The sequence below is a fragment of the Orcinus orca genome, chromosome 3 (assembly GCF_937001465.1).
Source record: "Orcinus orca chromosome 3, mOrcOrc1.1, whole genome shotgun sequence".
In the NCBI taxonomy this organism is placed as follows: Eukaryota; Metazoa; Chordata; class Mammalia; order Artiodactyla; family Delphinidae; genus Orcinus; species Orcinus orca.
The window spans coordinates 8,258,172-8,279,658 of record NC_064561.1 but is presented as its reverse complement, the minus strand read 5'-3'; the positions used below and the strand labels follow the sequence as shown (position 1 = coordinate 8,279,658).

At 45.2% G+C, this 21,487-nt stretch overlaps 2 protein-coding genes across 9 annotated transcripts in view; one reads left to right on the top strand and one right to left on the bottom strand.

Annotated features, from left to right (window-relative positions):
• On the top strand, window positions 1–20,705 carry CLEC17A (C-type lectin domain containing 17A). Of its 3 annotated transcripts, XM_012535792.3 has the most exons (12): window positions 1–123; window positions 266–340; window positions 2,304–2,336; window positions 2,419–2,469; window positions 2,553–2,594; window positions 2,769–2,810; window positions 3,440–3,580; window positions 3,666–3,728; window positions 5,832–5,927; window positions 6,138–6,289; window positions 9,815–9,924; window positions 12,430–20,705. In XM_012535792.3, the coding sequence occupies exons 1-12, from the start codon at window positions 81–83 to the stop codon at window positions 12,560–12,562; spliced, it is 981 nt and encodes a 326-aa protein (XP_012391246.1). In that variant the 5' UTR covers window positions 1–80; the 3' UTR covers window positions 12,563–20,705. The 3 variants fall into 3 exon arrangements, with proteins under 3 accessions (XP_012391246.1, XP_033257098.1, XP_033257099.1); XM_033401207.2 differs by lacking the exon at window positions 1–123 and having other exon boundaries at window positions 133–340; XM_033401208.2 differs by lacking the exons at window positions 1–123; window positions 2,769–2,810 and having other exon boundaries at window positions 133–340.
• The window catches only part of ADGRE3 (adhesion G protein-coupled receptor E3), a 247,176-nt gene continuing 246,079 nt past the window's right edge, over window positions 20,391–21,487 (bottom strand). For all 6 annotated transcript variants that reach the window (XM_049708499.1, XM_049708496.1, XM_049708494.1 and 3 more), the window contains one exon: window positions 20,391–20,592. In XM_049708499.1, the coding sequence (XP_049564456.1) occupies window positions 20,584–20,592 (9 nt within the window). In that variant the 3' untranslated portion in view covers window positions 20,391–20,583. The remainder of the gene's footprint in view (window positions 20,593–21,487) is intronic.

Here is a 21,487-nt window from a genome sequence, read left to right as displayed (position 1 = left end):
TCACCTGAGTTGAGGACACAAGGAGAAGAAGCTGTCGAGCTCTGCCTGCTTCTTCTCAGGTTCCTGTGTTAGCTGCAGTCATGTGCACCCTGTATACTAACTCTGGGTGCAGGGACCTGCCAGGTATGGCCCTGGCCAGGCATGGGCTGGGGACCAGGGGTGGTCAGGACCCAGGTTACAGTATTCCCACCTTGGGGCCAGAGACCAGGGTGTGAGGGACAGAGGAGGGAATGGGCTGGGCTCTCACTTGCCTTTCCTCTGGAAGGGCCCAGAGAAGAGGAGGATGATGATGATTATGAGAACACGGCACCACCGTACAAGGACCTTCCTCCCAAGCCAGGTAAGAGGACCTCTCAGAGGCCAGGTGAAGAGATGTGTGATTTGAGGGATGAGGTTGGGGAACAGACTCCCCAGGGGGAACTAGCTGGGCACTGCAGACATACATGGTCAGCCTGCCCATACTGGGCACCATGATGGTGGGAGTATCCATGCGTCCACCCTGAGGGTCTCTCAGTCTGATGGGGGGAGGCAGTTTTGGGCATAGTCTTGGGTGAGCAGGTCTGAGAGGGGAGGGATTATGAAATTGGGGAAATCCTGAGGGTAATTGAGGGGTCTGCCTGCACTAGTGGGAGGATTCGGGGTCAGATGAGGGGACACTGGAGTGAGACTTGAGGGATGAACAGGAGTTTGTTAAGAAGAGAAGCCCAGAAAAGAACAGGTGGATGCAAAGGCCCCGAGACATGAAAGCCAGTATTTCAGAAGCTGTGAGTGGACTGTTGTCTCTCCAACCTCTTCGCATTCACACCCAGGGCCCAAATTTGCCTTTAGACTTGGGTGGGCCATGCCTGGCCAGGGACTCAACAAGAGTCCAATAAGTGTATATAAAAGTGGAGGCTTTGGGTCCAGTGGTTGGGACTGGGTGCTTTTACTGCCATGGCTTGGGTTTCACCCCTGGTTGGGGAACTGAGATCTCGCAAGCTGCGTGGCAGGGCCAAACGGAAAAATAACAGTGGAGGCTTTGAGGTTTCCCTGAGTAAACTCCCACCAGGGGAAGCCCCTGGGCTCTGCTTTTTGACTGTCCGTCTCCAAATCTGTCTTGGTCCCAGCATGGTCCCCAAGCCCAACCCGAAGACCCACTCCATCGCTGTCTTCAAGGCCACCCCTTCCCCAAATTTAGGTCCCACCCCCATCTCCAAATGCAGCCCCATCTCCAACCCATCTCCTGTCCAAATCAAAACTATCACCAAGCCCCAACACAACTACAACCCAACCTCAACTTCTCCCCCATTCCCCAATGCAGCTACAGCCCCATTCTTCACCCCAACTACACCCTGAATCACAAACCTACTCCCATGTCCATCACTATCCCTGACCCTTCTTCAACCCCATCATCTCAATCCAAACCCTCATCCCAACCTTAACCTTGACTCTATTCCCATACCCAAACTCACTTGTGTCTTTAACTTAGGGGGATCAACTGTCCCAGTTTGTGCAGAGATGAAAGATTTCTTGGAATGTGGGACTTCCTGTTTTAAAATTAGGAAAGTCCTGGGTCATTCAGGATGGTTGGTCACTGTATCTTAATCCTGTCCCTATCCCTAAGCCCAATTCCATTCTCATGCACAACCCCATCCCTAACCCTCCATTGCAATCTCAATCCTGTTTCTTTTTTCTTTTTTTTGGCCACACTATGCGGCATGCGGGATCTTAGTTCCCTACCCAGGGATTGAACCTGTGCCCCCAGCAGGGGAAGTGCGGAGTCCTAACCACTGGACCTCTTTTTTTAAAAAATAAATAAATTAATTAATTAATTTTACAATAGGTCCTTGCTGGTCATCTATTTTATTTTTATTTATTTATTTGAAAATATTTATTTATTTATTTGACTGCACTGGGTCTTAGTTGCGGCATGCGGGATCTTCCTTGTGGTGTGAGGGCTCTTCATTGCAGCGTACAGGCCTCTCTCTAGTTGTGGCATGCAGGTTCCAGAGAACGTGGGTTCAGTTGTTGCAGTGCGTGGCCTCTCTATTTGTGGCGCATGGGCTCCAGAGGGTGCGGGCTCAGTAGTTGCAGTACGCAGGCTTAGTTGCCCCACAGCATGTGGGATCTTAGTTCCCCAACCAGGGATCAAACCAGCGCCCCCTGCATTGGAAGGTGGATTCTTAACCACTGCACCACCAGGGAAGTCCCAGTCATCTATTTGAAATATAACAGTGCGTACATGTCAATCCTGTTTCCATCACTGCCTTTCCACCTCATTCCCATCCTTGGACCAGCTGTAATGCTGAGCTTCTCTTCGCCAGGTTGGACGGCTCCACCAAGGCCTCCAAGGGCAGGTGAGCTGGGGCTGGGGGTACAGGAGACCCAGTGCTGGCTTTATCCTGATCTGGGCCTGAGCAACCATTCCTTCCTCCTCAGGAAAGAAAACAGAGAACCCCCCACTTCCCTGCAAGCTCCTGAAGAACACAGGTGAGCATCTAGGGCTGGGACCTTCCTGTTCACTTGGCTGAAGCCCTGCTCTGCATGACTGTTGTCTTTCTGACCCCTTCCAGGCCTGAACCTCACCCCTGTCACCTGCACAACTCCTCAACTGGGTAAGCAGTGGGAATACCCATTACGAAGCCTGAGAGCGGACACTTGGAAGTCCTCCCTCCAGTCCCCCAATTCTGACCAAAGAACAAATCAGAGGGCTTGGGGGGAGGTTGTTGATCTTGGAAGACGAAGTCTTTCAGTGACTTCTGAATAAACCTCTCTTGCCTTTCTCCCAGGCACTGATCTTGTACATCCTCCATCCCAGCTGCCTATAGCCAGTAAGTCCTTTAGGTTTACCTCTATCTCCCCTCTCATGGTGGCCAGTGTATTCGAGACCTATAGCTCTGGAGTGAGACCCTGGTAGAGAAACATTTCCTTTCAGAAGCTCCTCCTTTCTGAGTCTAAACCAGACCCCCAGGGACCCAGGATATCCACCAGGTACTCTTCAAGCCCTACCTCCTGCTTGCCTATAAGTTATGGGAAATGTTCTCTGCCCCAGATGCAAGGGTCCACAGCTTGGGCCACCGGGGAGCAGCTTGGGCAGGGGCTGCTGGAGTGCATCCTAAATGTTAAGAAAAGAGCTGGGTCCAAGTTATGCATGACCTCTCCAAGCCCTCAGTTCACTTATTTGCAAAATGGGAATACTATTTATAGCTACGTCATAAGGGTGAGGAGCCAGTAAAATAATAAGGGTGTGACAGAATGTGTGGCGTATTGTATATTCCACAAATGCTCTGGGCTTCTTTAGCATTTTCTCTCCCTGATATTCTCTTGCTGACCCCACCTGGTGATATAGTCATGACCATAGTCATTTGCACCCCCTGCTCTTGGAGGAAAGCTCAAGGGTCCATTCCTCACTATCTGAAGCACCAGCATCAGTCTCTCTGTCCCCATCTCTTCCCCCCAGCCACTCCAGTGCCCTGGATCAGTCAGAAGTCCGGAGGTCTTAGGTGTTACCAGGAGGACAGACTGATGGTGTACGTGTGTCTGCTGGTGGTGGTGTCACTGCTCATGGGCTGCACTGGTCTGGCTGTTACCCTGATTAAATGTGAGTAAGGTGAGGATGGGGCATGCAGAGAAATTGAGGAAGGGGTATGGGAGGACTTGGGCTCAAGCTGGACTCCTTCTCATAGACCGGGAGGTGGTGGAAGAGCTGAGGATGTTAACCTTTCAGCAGATGGCATGGCGAGCAAATGGTGAGTGCTTTCAATCATCCCTTCAAACCATGCATATTGAGCACGAACATGATCCTCAAATCCAGCTTCATGACCAACCCCAATGCCATCTTTGCTAGGCACTGTGCTAGGTAGCAGGGTGGGGGATGGGTGGGTAAGATGGTGAACATATCAGACATAGTCCCTGTCCCTGTGGAGTGTGTGTGTGTGTGTGTGTGTGTGTGTGTGTGTGTGTGTGTCTAGACCTCCACTGTCCAATATGGCGACCATGAGTCACTGTGGTTGTTGAGCACTTGAAATGTGGTCATTTTGGATTGAGATATACTGTAAGCCTAAAATACATATGGGGGGCTTCCCCGGCAGTCCAGTGGTTAAGACTTCGCCTTCTAGTGCAGGGGGTGCGGGTTCCATCCCTGGTCGGGAAACTAAGATTCCACATGCCTCGCAGCCAAGAAAACAAAAATGTAAAACAGAAGCAATAGTGTAACAAATTCAGTACTTTGAAAATGGTCCACATCGAAAAAAATCTTAAAAAAAAAATACATACAGATTTCATGGGAATTCCCTGGAGGTCCAGTGGTTAGGACTCAGCGCTTTCACTGCCTTGGGCCTGGGTTTGACCCTGCTTGGGGAACTAAGATCCTACAAGCCACGTGGCACGGCCAAAACAAAAAAACAGAAAACCAAAGCCACAAAACAAACCAAAAAACCCAACCAAAAGATACATATGTCAAAGATTTGCTACAAAAATACTGTCAAATATATCAATATTAATAATGATAATCTTTAATATTGATTATACACTGAAATGCTAGTATTTTGGATATATTGAGATAAACAAAAATGGCATTCAAATTAATTTTACTTTCTTTTGACTTTTAAAACACTAGAAAATTTAAAATTACCTATGTGATTCACATCTGTTTCTGTTGGACAGTACAAGCATAGACAGCCATTTACCAAATTATCATCCAAATGAGTGTAAAATTCCAAGTTTTGATGAATAGTCTGAAGGAAGAGGAAGGCAATTCTATGAAAAAAATCTAACAAGGGGTCTTGACCTTATCTTTGAGAGTGTCATATAGAGTTTCGCTAGGGAAATGGTACTATAGCTGTGTGAAGGAAGAGAAGGAGTTAACTTGGTAAGGAGTTCAGGGTCTCAGGCATGTGCAAAGGCCCTGTGGTAGGAGGCGACATAAGTACAAGGGAGGAGAATGGTGAAATTGGGTAATTGAGAGATGATGGATGCTTGGATGAGAGTTGTGGTTGTGGGGATGAAGAGTAGTAGGTGGAGTGGAAAGATTTAGGAGGTAAAATTGACCAGACTGGGGATGAGTGAGTGGGAATGGTGGTGAGTGAGAGGGAAGAGTGTCAAGGATAACATATATGTTATCTATCTATCTATCTGTCTGTCTATCATCTATCTATCTAAGATTTCTGTCTTGTCCAACTGAAGGGCCATCTAGTGGTGGCCCTGGGGGGTATTGGGAGAGGGCAAATTTGTGTGAAAGTAGTGGGAACACATACATTAGTTGTAGAAGAGGCTTTCAGTATGATTCCTGAAGTCTGAAGATTGCTCCATTCTACAATCCTTCACCCCACACTTCAGACCAAGCCACTTTTCCACTCAAAACCCATCAATGGCTTCTCACTGCCCGGAGGCCAACACAAAACCTTTAGCTTTGCATTTAAGGACCCAGACACCAGACCTCTTCCCACTTTGAGCTCAAGCTCCTGTGAGGTTCTGCTTGACCTCTACTGCACCAGTCTTTCCCAACATGCTTGTCTCTGGACCTTTGCTTCCAAGGTGGCTCCTGCCTACTGTGCCTCCCCATCCCCTTAGAGATACGGAATCACCATTTTCCTTTAAAACCCACCTCCTGCAAGAAGCCCACCATCTTTACTCTTCCCCATGCCTCAGGGATTAATCTCTCCTTGGAGTCACATTAGGGCTCTTCTTGGGCACTGAGCATGTGTTTTTGAGTTTTACCACCAACCAGTAGAACATGGGTGCAGTGGGGGAACACAGCTCTTGCTGTTCTCTGGTGTGTCTGCAGTCAGTGATGGGTAGGTGGGTAGGTGGGGGTTTGGGTCTCTAACCCTACAGCCCATCCCTGCTGACAGTGACTGGCATGGCGGGGCTAGCCGGCCTGAAGAAGGACATAGAACGAGTAAGAGCTGACACCAACCAGTCCCTGCTGGAACTTCGGGGCTTATTAGGTGAGTGGGACTTGGGGAACTTCCCTGAGATGGGGGACATGGCAGAGCTGCTACACTGCATAAATCCATGGAAGTGATTCTTAGTGTAATCTATGTGAGTGGTGCCAACCTGGAGTGGAGCAGTGCATAGCCTGCACAACTGTACATGGCATACCATGTACATTACTCTGGTTCTGGGCCCACTCTGACAGAATCCTATCCTGTCCCCAGACTGTACCAGGGTCACCTGCCCTGAGGGCTGGCTCCCTTTTCAGGGTAAGTGTTACTACTTCTCTCCAAGCACCAAGTCATGGGATGAAGCCCGGAAGTTCTGCCAGGAGAATTACTCTCACTTGGTCATCATCAGTAACTTTGCTGAGCAGGTGAGCTGTCCCTACCAAGCCCTTGAGAACCAGCAGGGCCAGCCTGCCTCTCTTCTAGGATTTACATATCCTTCTCAGGCCTGGATGTAGAGAAACTGGAATTGCTTTTGAGTCACTAAAACTTTTTCTTTTTTAATAATATGTTTTATTTTAAAATTTATTTTATTTTATTTTATTTTATTTTATTTATTTATTTTTTTGTGGTTCACGGGCCTCTCACTGCCGTGGCCTCTCCCATTGCGGAGCACAGGCTCCCGACGCACAGGCTCAGCGGCCATGGCTCACGGGCCCAGCAGCTCCACGGCATGTGGGATCCTCCCGGACCGGGGCACGAACCAGTGTCCCCTGCATCAGCAGGCGGACTCTCAACCACTGCGCCACCAGGGAAGCCCTTAAAATTTATTTTTAATTAAAAAATATTTTTGGCTATGTTGGGTCTTCGTTGCTGTGCGTGGGGTTTCTGTAGTTGCGGCAAGCAGGGACTACTCTTCGTTGTGGTGTGCCCGCTTCTCATTGCAGTGGCTTCCCTTGCAGAGCATGGGCTCTAGGCATGCAGGCTTCAGTAGTTGCAGCACACAGGCTCAGTAGTTGTGGCACGCGGACCCTAGAACATGTGGGCTTCAGTAGTTGTGGCTCATGGGCTCTAGAGCGCAGGCTTAGTAGTTGTGGTGCACGGGCTTAGCTGCTCCATGGCATGTGGGATCTTCCCGGACCAGGGATCTAACCCGTGTCCCCTGCATTGGCAGGCAGATTCTTAACCACTGTGCCACCATGGAAGTCCCCACTAAAACTTTTAATATGAAGGTTAAGGGGGTATGCTTTGCTTGAGTTCAAATCCTGATTGTGTTTACTTATCCTCTCTGAGTCTCAGTTTTCCCTCTAACATGGAGATATAATATAATGGCTATCTCTTAGGTAGCACTTTCTATTCTCTAGGCTGTATTCTAAACATCTTACATGCATTCACATAATTCTAACAACAGCTCTATAAATTAGTGTGTGAGTCAGGAGACGTTATGTTATGCTGAAGTAACAGACAGTCCCTATAGCTCAATGATGGAAGTGTATGAGGCAAGTCATACACTGACTTTTAAAACTTCTACCTATGTGCACTCACAAAGAAAGTCCCATGGGCACTGCTATGCTTTAAGATGCAGGGAAAGACGGTTTCATCAATGTTTATGTAGAAGGAGAATTGGAATATGTGTAAATAACTTTAATGACTTAATACTACCAAAGCTAGGTGGTAAGACCATTTGTACACAGTATATATCATTACATATCAGTACTTCACAGATGAGGAAACTGAGGCATATTTCACTTAAGCAACTTGCTTATTACAACTAGTAAGTGTCAGAGCTAGGATCTGAGCCCAGAAAGCTGGTTTCAAAGTCCATATTCTTGGCCATAAGCTTCATAGCACTATTTGATTAGTGTTTGCATGGTTTATCTTTTCCCATCCTTTTATTTTTAACCTGTCTATGTCATTATTTTAAAAGTAGATTTCTGGCTTCCCTGGTGGCGCAGTGGTTGGGGATCCGCCTGCCGATGCAGGGGACGTGGGTTCGTGCCCTGGTCCGGGAGGATCCCACATGCCGTGGAGTGGCTGGGCCCGCGAGCCATGGCCACTGGGCCTGCGCATCTGGAGCCTGTGCTCTGCAACGGGGGAGGCCACAGCAGTGAGAGGCCCGTGTACTGCAAAAAAAAAAAAAAAAAAAAAAGTAGTTTTCTTGTAGATAGCATATAGTGGGGTCTTACATATATATTTTAAATTCAATCTGACAATCTCTGGCTTTTAATTGGTGTTTTAAGACCATTTACATTTAATGTAATTATTGATTTGGTTAGATTTAGGCCTACCATCCTATTTTTTTCCCTCTATTTTAAAAAAATCTTTCTGTTTCATAGCATCATTTGTATGAGTAGGTAGTACAGAGGGGTTTTTTTTGAGATTAAATTAGATGATGTAATTTAATTAGATGTAATAAGATGATGCGGAGGTATAAGTCATACTCCCTAAACTCAGGTGCATAAGAAATATAACTTTGTTTTCTTTAAATAACTCATTTCCTGCCTCTTTTGAGCTCCCATTATACGAGGAGGGTGGAAATTTTATCTGTCAGTTGAGATCTTCTATCTTTCTTCTGAGTAGGAACAGCTTATATGGGGTCAAGGCGGAGGGTAGTACATGTCTGGTCCTCAAGGTCTTTACTCCAAGCTGGTATCCACTGGGACATCCACTGGATGAATGATCCTGGACAAATTACTTAACTTCTCTCTGCCTCAATTTTCTCATCTATAAAATGGGGTTAACAATCCTTGCTTCAGTAGGTCACAATGAAGATCAAATGAGATATCTGTGCAAAGTGTGTAGGTCACTTATTAACTTATTAATTCAATGAACAATTTTTGAGCACCTACTATGTGCTAGGCACTATTCTAATTTGATGGACCAAGCAGCTCTTTTCTCTTTCTGGTTTCCTGATACTTCTCTGGGGCTTTACCCAGGCAACAGGGTCGAGGTACACTCTACTTTTTAGAGTTTTCATACCCATCTGAGGTTTTGGCCATCACCTCGGACTCTACCAGGGAATGAAATGCAGAGCCCTCTTTCTGGCACCCACCATGTCTACATCTCCATAATTTCCTTCATATTGCAATCTTTCCTCTCTACCTTTTAGGGAATCTTGGTCTTCAATAAGGTTGAGTGAATGAGATATGATTTGCATACAGTAAAATGCACAGATCTTAAGTGTACATTCACTGAGTTTTGGCATATGTATACACCTGTGTAACTGTCAACCCAGTCAAGATTTACAATGTTTCTACCACCCAGGGAGTTCTTTCATGCCCCTTTCCCAGTCACGCCACCCCCACCCTAGGGAACTACTTATCTGGTTTCCCTTACCATAGATCAGTTTGCCTGGAGAGGAGTTGCTTTAAATCATGATATTTTCATTTTCTTCCTAATCTTTTGTATTTTGCCCAAGTCCTTTCTTTTCTCCCAAAGGCCTGGGCTTTGGAAATATAAAAGCCAGGAATCCCCATTCCTTTCCTTCCCCCGCCACCCAAGTTCTTCTGCCTGGATGCAGATGAGGACTGCAGGGTGGCGTGAAAGTACCAGGGAAATCAAGATATCACTTATTATTATTAAAATGTTCCTTAAATTATATAATGTTAAACGTTAAGATGTCATAGTACTTACTGCATGTCAGACACTGTTTCAAGCTCTTTATGCATACTAATTCATTCAACCCTCTCAATAACTCTATGAGGAGGTAGCTACTATTATCCCATTTTACAGAGGTGGAAACTGAGGCACAGAGTGGTTCATAGGTTTTGCAAGAAGGTGGCATGACTATTACCACTGAACATGCTCAAGTGGGAGGAATGCGTTGATCTTGTTCTGCATGCCATGGGGACTGGGAAGGGTATTGGGGTGGCACTCACAAGCCCTAAATGTGTGTGGGACAGAGCAGAGGGTGTGTAGAAGAACTGATGGCTGAATGAAGTTTGTACTTGCAGAACTTTGTGGCCAAGGCTCATGGCTCTCCTCGGGTATACTGGTTGGGGCTGAACGACAAAAACCGTGAAGGGGACTGGAGGTGGCTGGATGGGTCACCCATCACTTTCAGGCAAGTATCCAGGGCTCTTGGGATCTCTCTTCCTTGTAAGTCCTTGTGAAGTCCAAACCAGCAGATTCTTTAGAATTCCAGGCTGAGCTGGACTGGGAGGCACAAGGGTGCTTTTTTTTCTGATAGGACTTCTGGTGCCTGTACTTTAATTTTTCCTCCATTGAAACATCTCAACCTTTAGCACAACTGCTCAAACATATCAAGTCCCCAGACCAATGGTTCGGGGGAGAAAAAGGAAAAGGAGGCATGGCTATAGGGCAAGAGGAAGAGGAAGATTTTGATTTGCTAAAAGGATGAACAGGATCTCATTTTTTGGGCACTCTTTATATTAGCTCATTTATTTAATCTTCTTAATAATTCTGTAAAGTGAGTACCATTATTATCTCCATTTTGAAGGTATGGAAAATGAGGCACAGAGAGGTTAAGCAACCTTCCCAAGGTCAGACAGCTAGCAGGTGGCAGTGCCACCCAACCTGGCTTAAAACTCTATGCTCTTAGCCATTATGCTTTACTTTCTCAAGGAGTGTATGTATTTGTATTTTAAATAAATATTAACAAATTGTCCCCCATACTGGTTATACCAATTTATTCTCTCACCAGCTTGACTATAATTTTTTGCCCACACATTCATCAAACTTTTGGAATTTTGTTGGTTTATATGTAGGTGAAAAATGGAAACCCAGTGTAGTATTAATTTGCATTTCTCTTATCCCTGAGGTTGGGTGTATTTTCATATGTTTAATAGCCATATGTATTAACTTTTCTGTGAATTATCTATTCATATCTTTTGTGTATTTTTTTATATTGTGGTTTTGGTCTTTTTCTTACTGATCTCTAGGAGCTCTTTCTATATTAGAGATATTAGTGTTTTGTCTGGGGATTTTATTTTTTATTAAAGATTCCTGGAAGGAGGCAGAGCTCTGCAAATTGAGATGTCATGGCATGGTGTGGCACTGCAGGTGCTCAGCTCATATCCCTTCATGGGGCTGGTGAGGGCTCCCTCCAGCAGGGGGCATTGACTGCTAAAAGTTCACAGTTATGCTTTCTCCAGAGAGTTGGCTTCAGCTGAATGGAAGCCTGTTCAGCTAGGAGGTTACTCCACTCCCATTGGGGTCATGCCACAGAGAGTGACCAGTTAAGAGAAGCCTGGACCCCTTGTTTCAAGTTGGAATAACTCTGTGGTGCTATTCAAATTTCAGAGTTTCCTGTGGGATCAGGCTGAGGCTAGATCAGGCTGAACCTACATCCTTGCTCAATTCTATCTGCTGCCACATCCTGTTTCTCTCACTCCCTATCTCCTGAGGACAGCCCTTAATAAATCCTCTGCACCCGAATTGCCAAATCTGGCTCTGCTTTAAGGGAACATGACCTAAGACATTACAATACCTAGAAGGTTGGGAGGAACGTGGTATAACAGAAGTGTTCTTTGGAAGAGGAAGCAGAAACTGACCAGATGCAGGAAACAGATTCAGGGGCTGGGAGAATTTCTGGTGAACAGGAGGTGAGGCTGAGTTAGAACAGACAAGCTGCTGGGGTGAAGGGGATAATGCAGCATGTTTAGGTAATTCTGAAAGGCTGAGAAAAGATTTGGATGGCAGAAAGAGCCCTGAACAATGAAGGCCTTTCTTTTTCTTTTTTTTCCGATAGTCTTTTTTTAAAAATGAATAAACTTTATTCTTTTTTCTGTTTTCTTTTATTATTATTTTTTTTAATTGAAGTATAGTTGATGTACAGTATTATATAAGTCACAGGGGTATAATATAGTGATTCACAATTTTTAAAGGTTATACTCCATTTATAGTTATTATAAAATATTGGCTATATTCCCTGTGTTGTAAAATATATCCTTGTAGCTTATTTATACCTAATAACTTGTACCTCTTTCTCTCCTACCCCTGTATTGCCCCTCCCCACTTTCCTCTCCCCACTTGTAACCACTAGTTGGTTCTCTATATCTGTGAGTCTGTTTCTTTGTTGTTGTATTCACTATTCACTTTGTTTAGTTGTATTTATTAGATTCCACATACAAGTGATAACATACAGTGTCTGTCTTTTCCTGTCTGACTTATTTCACTCAGCACAATACCCTCCAAGTCCATCCATGTTGTTGCAAATGGCAAAATATCACTCTTTTTTTATGTCTGAGTCAGACTTTATTTTTTAGAGCAGTTTTAGATTTACAGAAAAATTGAGAAGAAGGTACAGAGAAGTAGTTCCCATATTCCTTCTGTCCCTCACACTTGTTTTCTATTATTAACACCTTGCATTAGTGTGGTGCATTTGTTACAAATGATGAACAAATATAGATACATTATTATGGCCTAAAGTCCATAGTTTACATTAGGGTTCGCTCTTTGTGTTGTACATTCTATGGGTTTTGACAAATGCATGATGTCATGTATCTACCATCACAGTATCATATAGAATAATAGTTTCACTGCCCTGAAAAACCCCCTGTGCCCCACCTATTCATCCCTCCCTATATGCACTTTTTCCTTTATCCAGCTTTTGGGACCCACAGGAACCCAACAACCTCCATGATGAGGACTGTGCCAGCATGAACAAAGGTGGCACCTGGAATGACCTCTCTTGCGACAAAACTACATATTGGATTTGTGAGCGGAAATGTTCCTGTTGAACCCAAGAGCTGAGGTTGGGTGGGGGTCCGTACCCGGTACCCCTTGGCTTTTGGACATGAGAACCTCCTGCCCTCTGAGAACTGATGTGGACGTGCCCAAGATGGAAACCAGCAGCCTGGATGTAGCGAGTTCCCTGGGGTGCAAGTCAGATCATTTCTAGGGCGAGGACTTGGGGGCTTGTTCAGTTGGATGGTGTCTTAGTCTGTTCAGCCTGCTGTAACAGAATACTGTAGAGTGGATGGCTTATAAATAACAGACATTTATTTCTCAAAGTTCTGGAAGCTCGTAAGCCCAGGATCAAGGCTCAGGGAGATTCAGTGTTTAGTGACGACCTGCTTCCTGGTTCATAGATGCCATCTTCTCACCGAGTCCTCACATCCTGAGAGGGGCGAGAGCTCTCTGCAGTCCCTTTTATAAAGACACTAATCCCATTAATGAGGGCTCCACCTCCATGACCTAATCACTCCCAAAGTCCCAACCTCCTAATAGCATCACATTGGGGGTTGGAATTTAACATATGAGTTTTTTTTTTTGGGGGGGGGACATAAAACTCAGTCCATAGCAGATGGTGAGCTGGAGAGACACCAGGTCTTGGTAATGGTCTCCTAGTTCTGGGGTCTGGAGGAAAGTCACCAAGTCCCTGGCTCTTAGGAAATGATACTGATTCTGGGAGCTCCAGGTCTGGCACTGATTGAGCTGGAACAGAAAATACCCTGGCTCCTCTGGACCATGATATGCTGGGACTGGGATCCCTTACTGCCTACTTGATGCAGACCAGCTTCTGGGAAGCAGGTGGGGCAAAATTATTCCTGACATGAAGCTTTTTCGATGTCCTGGGTGAGGTCTGCCCAAGCTAAGTGGTGGCATCAGACCTCTGCCAAGACATGGAACTTCTAGAAAGACACACCAGCTGAATCATCCAGTGTGGCAGGCCACGTCTTGGTCAGATCCTCAGGACAATGGCGATATCTACCCACATGTGCCTTTAGGCTGTTTGTTGGTCTGTAAAGCTCTTTGATGAAGTAATTCACTTGACTTATGAGTGATGTTAAAGCTTCTCAAAATGCCAGTTCATTGTGTGGTCCTTGCCCACTGTGTCAGTTTGCTGGGGCTGCCATAATAAAATGCCATCAACTGGCTTAAACAACAGAAATGCATTGTCTCGCATTTCTGGAGGATGGAAGTCTGAGATCAAGGTGTTGGCGTGGCTGGTTTCTGGTGAGCTCTCTCTCCTTGGCTTGTGGATGGGCTGTCTTCTCTCTGTGTCTTCACGTGGTTTTCCCTTTGTAAGTGTCTGTGTCATAATCTCATCTTCTTTTTTTTTGAAAAAATATTTATTTATTTTTGGCCGCACGGCACGGCTTGAGGGATCTTAGTTCCCCGACCAGGGATTGAACCTGGGCCCCTGCAGTGAAAGTGAGGAGTCCTAACCGCTGGACCACCAGGGAATTCCCATTGTCTTCTTCTTTTAAGGACACCAGACATATTGGATTAGAGCCCACCCTGATGACATGATTTAATTTAATTACCTCTTTGGACACTTTATCTCCAAAGTCTCCACATTCTGAGGTTATGTGGGCTGGGGGTTAAGGCTTTAACATGTGAATTTTGGGAGGGGGGTGCACAATTCAACCCACTAAATGCCAGAGGTGTCCTTCCCAGTCATTGTGCTAATCAAAAACACTCCTTAGGGTTTCCCTGGTGGCGCAGTGGTTGAGAGTTCGCCTGCCGATGCAGGGGACACGGGTTCGTGCCCCGGTCCGGGAAGATCCCACATGCCGCGGAGCGGCTGGGCCCGTGAGCCATGGCCGCTGAGCCTGCGTGTCCGGAGCCTGCGCCCCGCAACAGGAGAGGCCACAACAGTGAGAGACCCGCGTACCGCAAAAAACAAAACAAAAAACAAAACAAAACAAAAACACTCCCTAGAGGGCTGGTACTACCCCCAGCTGAGCACAACTCAACACATCAATCTCTTTAGACAATCCCTGCATTTGTGTCCAGGGGTGGGTACAAGCCAGTCAATTTATTGATCAACAAGTGCCCTTGACTAATAGCACAATAGTTCCTGTTTTGACTGAGAGCGGGGGTGGGGGTGGGGGGGGGTGATTAAGGCAAGGAGGCTCTGAGCAGGGGAAGCAGTGGGAGCAGGGGATTGGCATTCACCTCACTTCCTGTTCCCTCTGTACTTGTCTCCTCCCACCTCCACACCTGCCCCCCAACTCATCAGTATCGAAACTAACCCTCCATATGGCCCATAGACTGCAGAGTGGGTGGGCATCCTGTTCTAAGCCCTCTACCCAGGGGAACTTTGGCCCAAGAAACTGTTTTTGTCAGAAGAGGAAGAGGAAACTTCAGTTTCCCTGAATATGTGTGCTGAGAAATGGGGAAGCAGGAGCGCTGTGGTCACATCTGTGAGTCATGCTGTGGGGGAGTGGTCCATAGTGGAGCTGGTCCAAACCTATCTCCCTTCTGCATCTCTCATGATTGTCTAATTTCAGGTAGAGAGGAAAACATGAAGGAGGTCCTCTTTACCTCTTTTTTTTTAAAAAAATTATTTAATTAATTTATTTTTGGCTGCATTGGGTCTTCCTTGCTGCCATTGGGCTTTCTCTAATTGCGGCGAGCGGGGGCTACTCTTTGTTGCGGTGCGGAGGCTTCTCATTGCGGTGTCTTCTTTTGTTGTGGATCATGGGCTCTAGGCGCGCAGGCTTCAGTAGTTGTGGCGCACGGGCTTAGCTGCTCTGCAGCATGTGGGATCTTCCAAGACCAGGGCTTGAACCTGTGTCCCCTGTATTGGCAGGTGGATTCTTAACCACTGTGCCACCAGGGAAAGCTCTCTTTACCTCTTTGGGTCTAGGGGACCAAAGGTTGGGCATTCTTGGTGGTTAAAAAAAAAAAGCCATGATTAGTCAAGCATATATTATGCACTAGATAGATGGAGTAGCTCTCATTTAATCTTCACGATGATTTTGTGAGGTTGGAATAATTACCAACCCCATTTTATAGCTGGGAAAACTGAGGCCCAGAGGGGTCTCATGGCCTGTCCATTGTCATTTAGTGGATAAGTGGCAGAGATGGTATTTGGACTCAGTCTGTGCCTCCAGTGGTTGATCTCTCTCTGTAGCACCTGCTGCCATTCAAGGGACTGTCCGTAAACCTGAATTATCTCTGAAAACTCTAACCTTGTAGCTCTTGCCTCAGCCCACAGTTATAGGAAAGGAACAACATGATATGATAGAACAGACATCCTGGACTGAGGTAGGAGAGCAGGAGTTGGATTCTGAGTCTGTTGATAAATCATCTCTGTGGCTCTCCTGGGGCTATTACAATAACGCAGGTGAGGGATGATGGGGACCAGGGAGCTAATTGTGAAGGCAGGAAGAATTCTAGATCTATTTTGAAGATACAGCGAGTGAGATTTGCTGATGAATTGGATGTTGGGTGTGAGAGAAAAAGCCTAAAGAATGACTCCAGGTTTTCCGCTTAATTAGTAGGAAAGAAGGAGTTATCGTTACTAGAGATGGGGAAGAAAAAGTACTTATGCTAACAACACAGTTAAATTTAGGTGGTTCATGAACTCCTGCCAAGTTCTAAGAACTTCTCTTGGGTCAAGGATAGAATCTTGTATGTAGCAGATGTGGTCATGCCCTGCTTATATCCTTAGTCCTCACATTTTCAGTGACTTCTGTTGGCCAGCAGCTGCCACTGGAAAACACCGTATCTGGCAGAAGGCAGGTGAGAAGCATCAGGGGGAAAATGCTTCCCGGAACAATCCTCGACCAAAGCCTGAACTTGGTATACACATGCCCCAGCTCCCTCATCCCTCAGGTGAGATGAGTCTGAGATGCAGGTCCCAAGTGATTGCCCAGAGGTCCCTGCTGGGATTAAGCTCCCATCTTGTATTGGCTTCCTTTCTTCCCCCGATTCACTTCTTTGCAACCCTGCTGGTGTTTACCGGGATCACCTCCAAAATAAACTACTTGCATTAGAATCCTTGTTTCAGAATTTGCTCCTGGGGGAGCCCAAACTAAGACACTATGGGACAGGAGAAGATGAGATTGCAATGTGATTCTGGTTTTCCTGGGATGGAGGGGTTTCTGGGATGCAGGACTTTTAGTGCCAAACCTGGGAAAGTCCAGGGCGAACTGGGATGAGTTGACCACCCTTATAGGAGGACAGTGTGGTGTTAGAGAAGCCAGGAGAAGAGAATGCTTCAAGAAGGAAAGGGGATAATGCATACATAGATAAAATCATCATGTTGTACACCTTAAATATATACAAATTTTGTTTGTTAATTATATCTCAATAAAGTTGGAAAAAATACCTAAAAATACTTGATTGTCAAAAAAGAGAAGAAAGGAGGACCAACAGAGTGAAATGTGACCCAAAGGTCAAGTTAGAAAAGACTGAGAAGCCATCAGTGAACTTAGCACTGAGGAAGTATTTGGGACATTGAGTCATTCTTGGGTGTGTTGGAAGCAGAAATCAGACTGCGGTGGGCTGAGCAGTGAAGGGTGGGAGGAAGTGGGCACAGCAGGGTGTAAACAAATTTTCTAGAATTTTGGCTATGAAGAGAAGTAGATAGAATGGTTATTGTAGCAGGGGGAACTTCTGGGGTGGAAGAGACCTGAACATACTTCCTCCCTACTCTTCCAACCTCTACCCACAACTAGTCCCATAGTAGATCTCCTGGGTCTCCAAGACTGATCATTTTCCTTCATGATTTTCATCTTTTGGCATTTTTTTTGCTCTGTTTTTTTCTTTTTTTTTTTTGAGATATTTCTTCCACATGGTCTTCTAACTCACTAATTTGTCTCATCCTCTTCTTTAATTCATCCAGTAAAATTCATCTTTTTATTTATTCCCTTTTTATTTGGTTCCATAGAATGTTTTGGTGCTGTACTTGAACCTCCTTGCATTCTTCTTTTTTATTATTCTTGTTTAAAGTTGTTGTCTGTCTACTCCAGCAGCTCGATTTTCCTGGGTGACAATTATGTTGGACCATCCTCTTTTTGGCTGTTGGGGGCCTCTCACGGGCTGTCATTTTTCTTTGGGGCTCAGATGTGGGGGTTGAGAACTCTAAGTGGTGACAGTTTCCCAAGTGATGAAAGGAGATGGATTCTTCCCTGCAGGGGTCTATGTGTGCACTAGGCAGGTGTGCAGAGGTGCCTCCTTGCTCCCCAATCTCCTTGCTTTCTTCTAGATTCAGGAGCAGAGCTCCTTTTGGAGTCCTTGGGAGCCAGATGGATCAGACACACACACACAGGAGTGATGCTGACCTTATCCCAGGATGTCTGTGGACCCTGGTGGATCAGACTCTTCATAGGATGAACTGTGTCTGATTTCCACCCAGAGCATTCTTCAGCTTACCTTGGAACTTTCCACCTGGTGCATAGGGGAGACATTTCAACCCCAGATTTCCCTTTGGGGATTCCCCCCAGAGATATCACTCTCATGCCCACCCAGCTGCCATGGGTCCCAGCAGACTTTTGGTTCAAAGAGGCAGATATATTAAGGTAGAGAGTGGAGGGGAACTGAGATGTGTGCAGATGGCCATTTTCCTAGAATCTTCCATCTCTCTTTCTTTATCATGGGGGCCAGCAAGCTATAGCGTTGTGTGTGTGTGTCTCAAATCCTTCCTGCGGCCTGTTTTTGTATGGCCAGTGAGCTAGGGATGGTTTTTGTATTTCTAAAGTGATATACACATATATCCCTTTACACACATTATCACACAAATGTATTTATGTCTGTCTGTCTATCTATCACCTATCTTCCTATCTATCTATCACTATATCTAGCCTGAAAAGTCTAAAATATCTGGCCCTTTACAGAAAAAGTTTGCTCCTCCATTTTTAAAAAAAGTATTTATTTATTTATCTATTTATTTATTTGGCTGTGTTGGGTCTTAGTTGTGGCATGCGGGATCTTTCATTGTGGTGCATGGGCTCTTTGTTGCCGCACAGGCTCTTCTCTCTAGTCGTGGTGCGCGGGCTCTAGAGTGCGCAGTCTCAGTAGTTGTAGCATGCAAGCTCTCTAGTTGTGGTGCATGGGCTCCAGAGTACGCAGGCTCAGTAGCTGCACACATGGGCTTAGTTGCCCTGCAGCATGTGGGATCTCAGTTCCCCGACCAGGGATTGAACCCGTGTCCCCTGCATTGGAAGGTGGATTCTTAACCACTGGACCACCAGGAAACTCCCGCTCATCCATCTTTAGCATATTTAAATGCCACTGAGGAATGTGAGGATGTGAGAGAGATGGAAGACTCAGGAGAGAGAGGAGATAATCAATGGAGAAAGGTCCCCAAAGAGGCAGGAGGAGACAAGATCCAAAGCACAGCGGTGGAGGTTAGTTTCAAACAAGAAGAGGGACCCTCTCTGCCATTGTGGAAGAATGGAGGAGATGATGAGAATCAGTGGGGGAAGGAATCAAGGATGAGTGTGGATGTGGGTATAATTGTAAGGGATGTCAGAAAGTTGAGGGAGTTTTCATAAGCTGGTGTTTATTTTCTCTGTGAAGTAGGAGACAGTCTTCTACCTTATATAGAGAAAGAGGATGCAGATTGGGGAAAGAACTGAAAAACTAGAACTCCCCATGTGGGGAAGTTGACCAGGGAGAGGAAGAGTGAGTTCCAGGTAGCCTGGAAGGTCTTGTTTAGACCAGAAAACACACATTTGTATTGGCTCCTAGCTGAGTGATTCTGAGAGCTCACTGCCTTGATGGAGAGCAGAGAAGAGACATGACTGGTTCATAAGGAAGGATGCTTTGGACTGCAAGTAACAGATAACCTGACCCAACTGGCTTAACAAAAGGAGTTTATTTGTCTTACATATGAAAAAGTTCAAGGGTTGGTTCAGCAACCCAACAGTGTCATAAAAGCCCAGATTATTTCTGTCTTTTCACTCTTCCACCCTTAGTATTTCCATGATATCTTCTCTCCAAGCCTCATATTATTATATGATAGCAGCTAAAACTAGGAAGTAATCGGCAAGCCCTTCTTGAATTTGTATTTGTTTTTATCAAGGACAGAATATATGTGCCAGTAGGTGTTTCTTATATCTCAGTGGGTAGAATTGATCCAAATGCCCATCGTCAATGGTTTGGGAGGTTTCTCAACCTCAGAACTACTGATATTTAGGGATGGACAGTTCTTTGCTGTATATGTGGGGGGCTGTCTTGTGTATTGTAGGATATTCAACAGCATCCCTGGCATCTGTCACTTCGGTGTCAGTAGCATCCCCCCTTGCCCCAGTCATGACAACCAAAAATGTCTCTAGACATTGCCAAATGTCCCTAATGGTGGGGATAAATCACCTCCAGTTGAGAATCACTGGGCTGAGACCAATCTCAATGGACCTCTGGACCCAGGTACAGTGCTATCCCAAATATGAAAACAATCAAGGTTCTGTCAACAAGGAACATGTGATGGTGGTGATGGCTGCTGAGTAGACAAGCCACAGTGCCTGCCATGTTTGGATCAGTCCTGGATTTGGGTATTCCCAGCTAAATGTAGAATCAGACTGAGGAAGCAATGGTGTTGAGAGCATGGGAGAGGATCATTTGACATGGTTGATCATGAGATTTAGCCTGGATAAGAGAGGAGGTAAAGATGATGGTTTGGAAGAAGATGATGGTTTGAGGGACTCAATGAGTTTAAACTCGTTTAGTTTAAACTCATAGTTTAGAGCAAGTTTAGGAGAGAGAGTAAGAAACTGAAAAAAGGCCTTGAAAAGGGCTTCTTTATTTACAAAAAGTCCAGGGAATATTTGCAATGGTCATGATTTGTGTATCCAGGAACAAGCATGGATTGAACACATCAGTGAAGAGAAGTCCAATTGAATACACATTTATTGAGAGCACATTATGCAGAACAAACACTTCAGGAAGTAAAGGTTAAGCATTTCCTCTCCAGGAATGACATGTATGATGATTCTTCTTGTCCCCACCTTCATTCTTTATGATGCCAACCAGATCCACATGTATGGCTTTCCATGAGGAGCTGAATGTTCTAGTTTTAGTATTTTCACTTGTCCTGGAAAACATGCCCCCCCCAAACAAGACGTTTAGATTAAAGGTAGATGTAAGGATAGAACAAACAAACAAACAAACGAACGAACGAACGAATGACAACAAAACAGAAAGAAACAGCAGGAGTGGGTTAAAGCCAGAAAACTCCATCCAGCAGGCAATGATGGCATGATATCCTAGCATTTTGGAATCCTAGGAAAGGTGTGACCTTCTTTAGCTTACAGTGGGAGGACTTCTCAAAAATCCAGGTTGAAGAATTCTTTTTTTGAAAAAAAGTTTGGATATAGTATCCTACTCTAGAATTTCAGCCCCCTGGATGTTGGTTTTTGTCCATAAAGAAAGGCTAGACGCTAAGCTCCTTGAAGGCAGGTACTGTGTTGGTCTTATTGCTTTTTGTACGTCCACTGCCTACCATAGTGTCTTACACATTGTAGAACTCAACGAATACTCTCTTTGCCCCCTACAAGCTCCAGCTTGGTTTAGATGCCTCAGGCCCCCCAGAGGAACAAATATCTTTTACAACAGCCCATGAGGATAGGAATTCCTGACTCAGTTATAAGAGTCACTGTATGCAGGAAGTCCAAAGCTATGCCTTCCTTCCTGGTATTTATGGTTCATTCACAGAATTTCCCACCCAGTCAAGCATATGACTTTTCCCATAAACAGTATTCCCTGGTTATACAGCTGACCTTCCAATGTTATCAAATGTCTGGGGAACAGAGCTAGAAAGTTAACCCAAGATCAAATTTGTCTGTAAAGGACAGAGGGTTTTGTTAGCTTTTTACTCATACTCTGTGCATAAAAAATAAAAGCTTCAGAAATCCTTTTAATTAAAGCAAATGTATTTCTTAAATGCAGCTACATATAAAATATATTATAAATATATAATATATCATATA

What these genes read in the sequence shown, in the direction of transcription:
- CLEC17A (XM_033401207.2), top strand. Translation starts at nt 142, where the DNA reads ATGGGCTGGGGACCAGGGGTGGTCAGGACCCAGGTTACAGTATTCCCA. An exon ending in ACCAAGGCCTCCAAGGGCAG is followed by an intron (nt 2,337 to 2,418) that starts GTGAGCTGGGGC and finishes CTTCCTCCTCAG; the next exon opens with GAAAGAAAACAGAGAACCCC. An exon ending in CTGCACAACTCCTCAACTGG is followed by an intron (nt 2,595 to 2,768) that starts GTAAGCAGTGGG and finishes CCTTTCTCCCAG; the next exon opens with GCACTGATCTTGTACATCCT.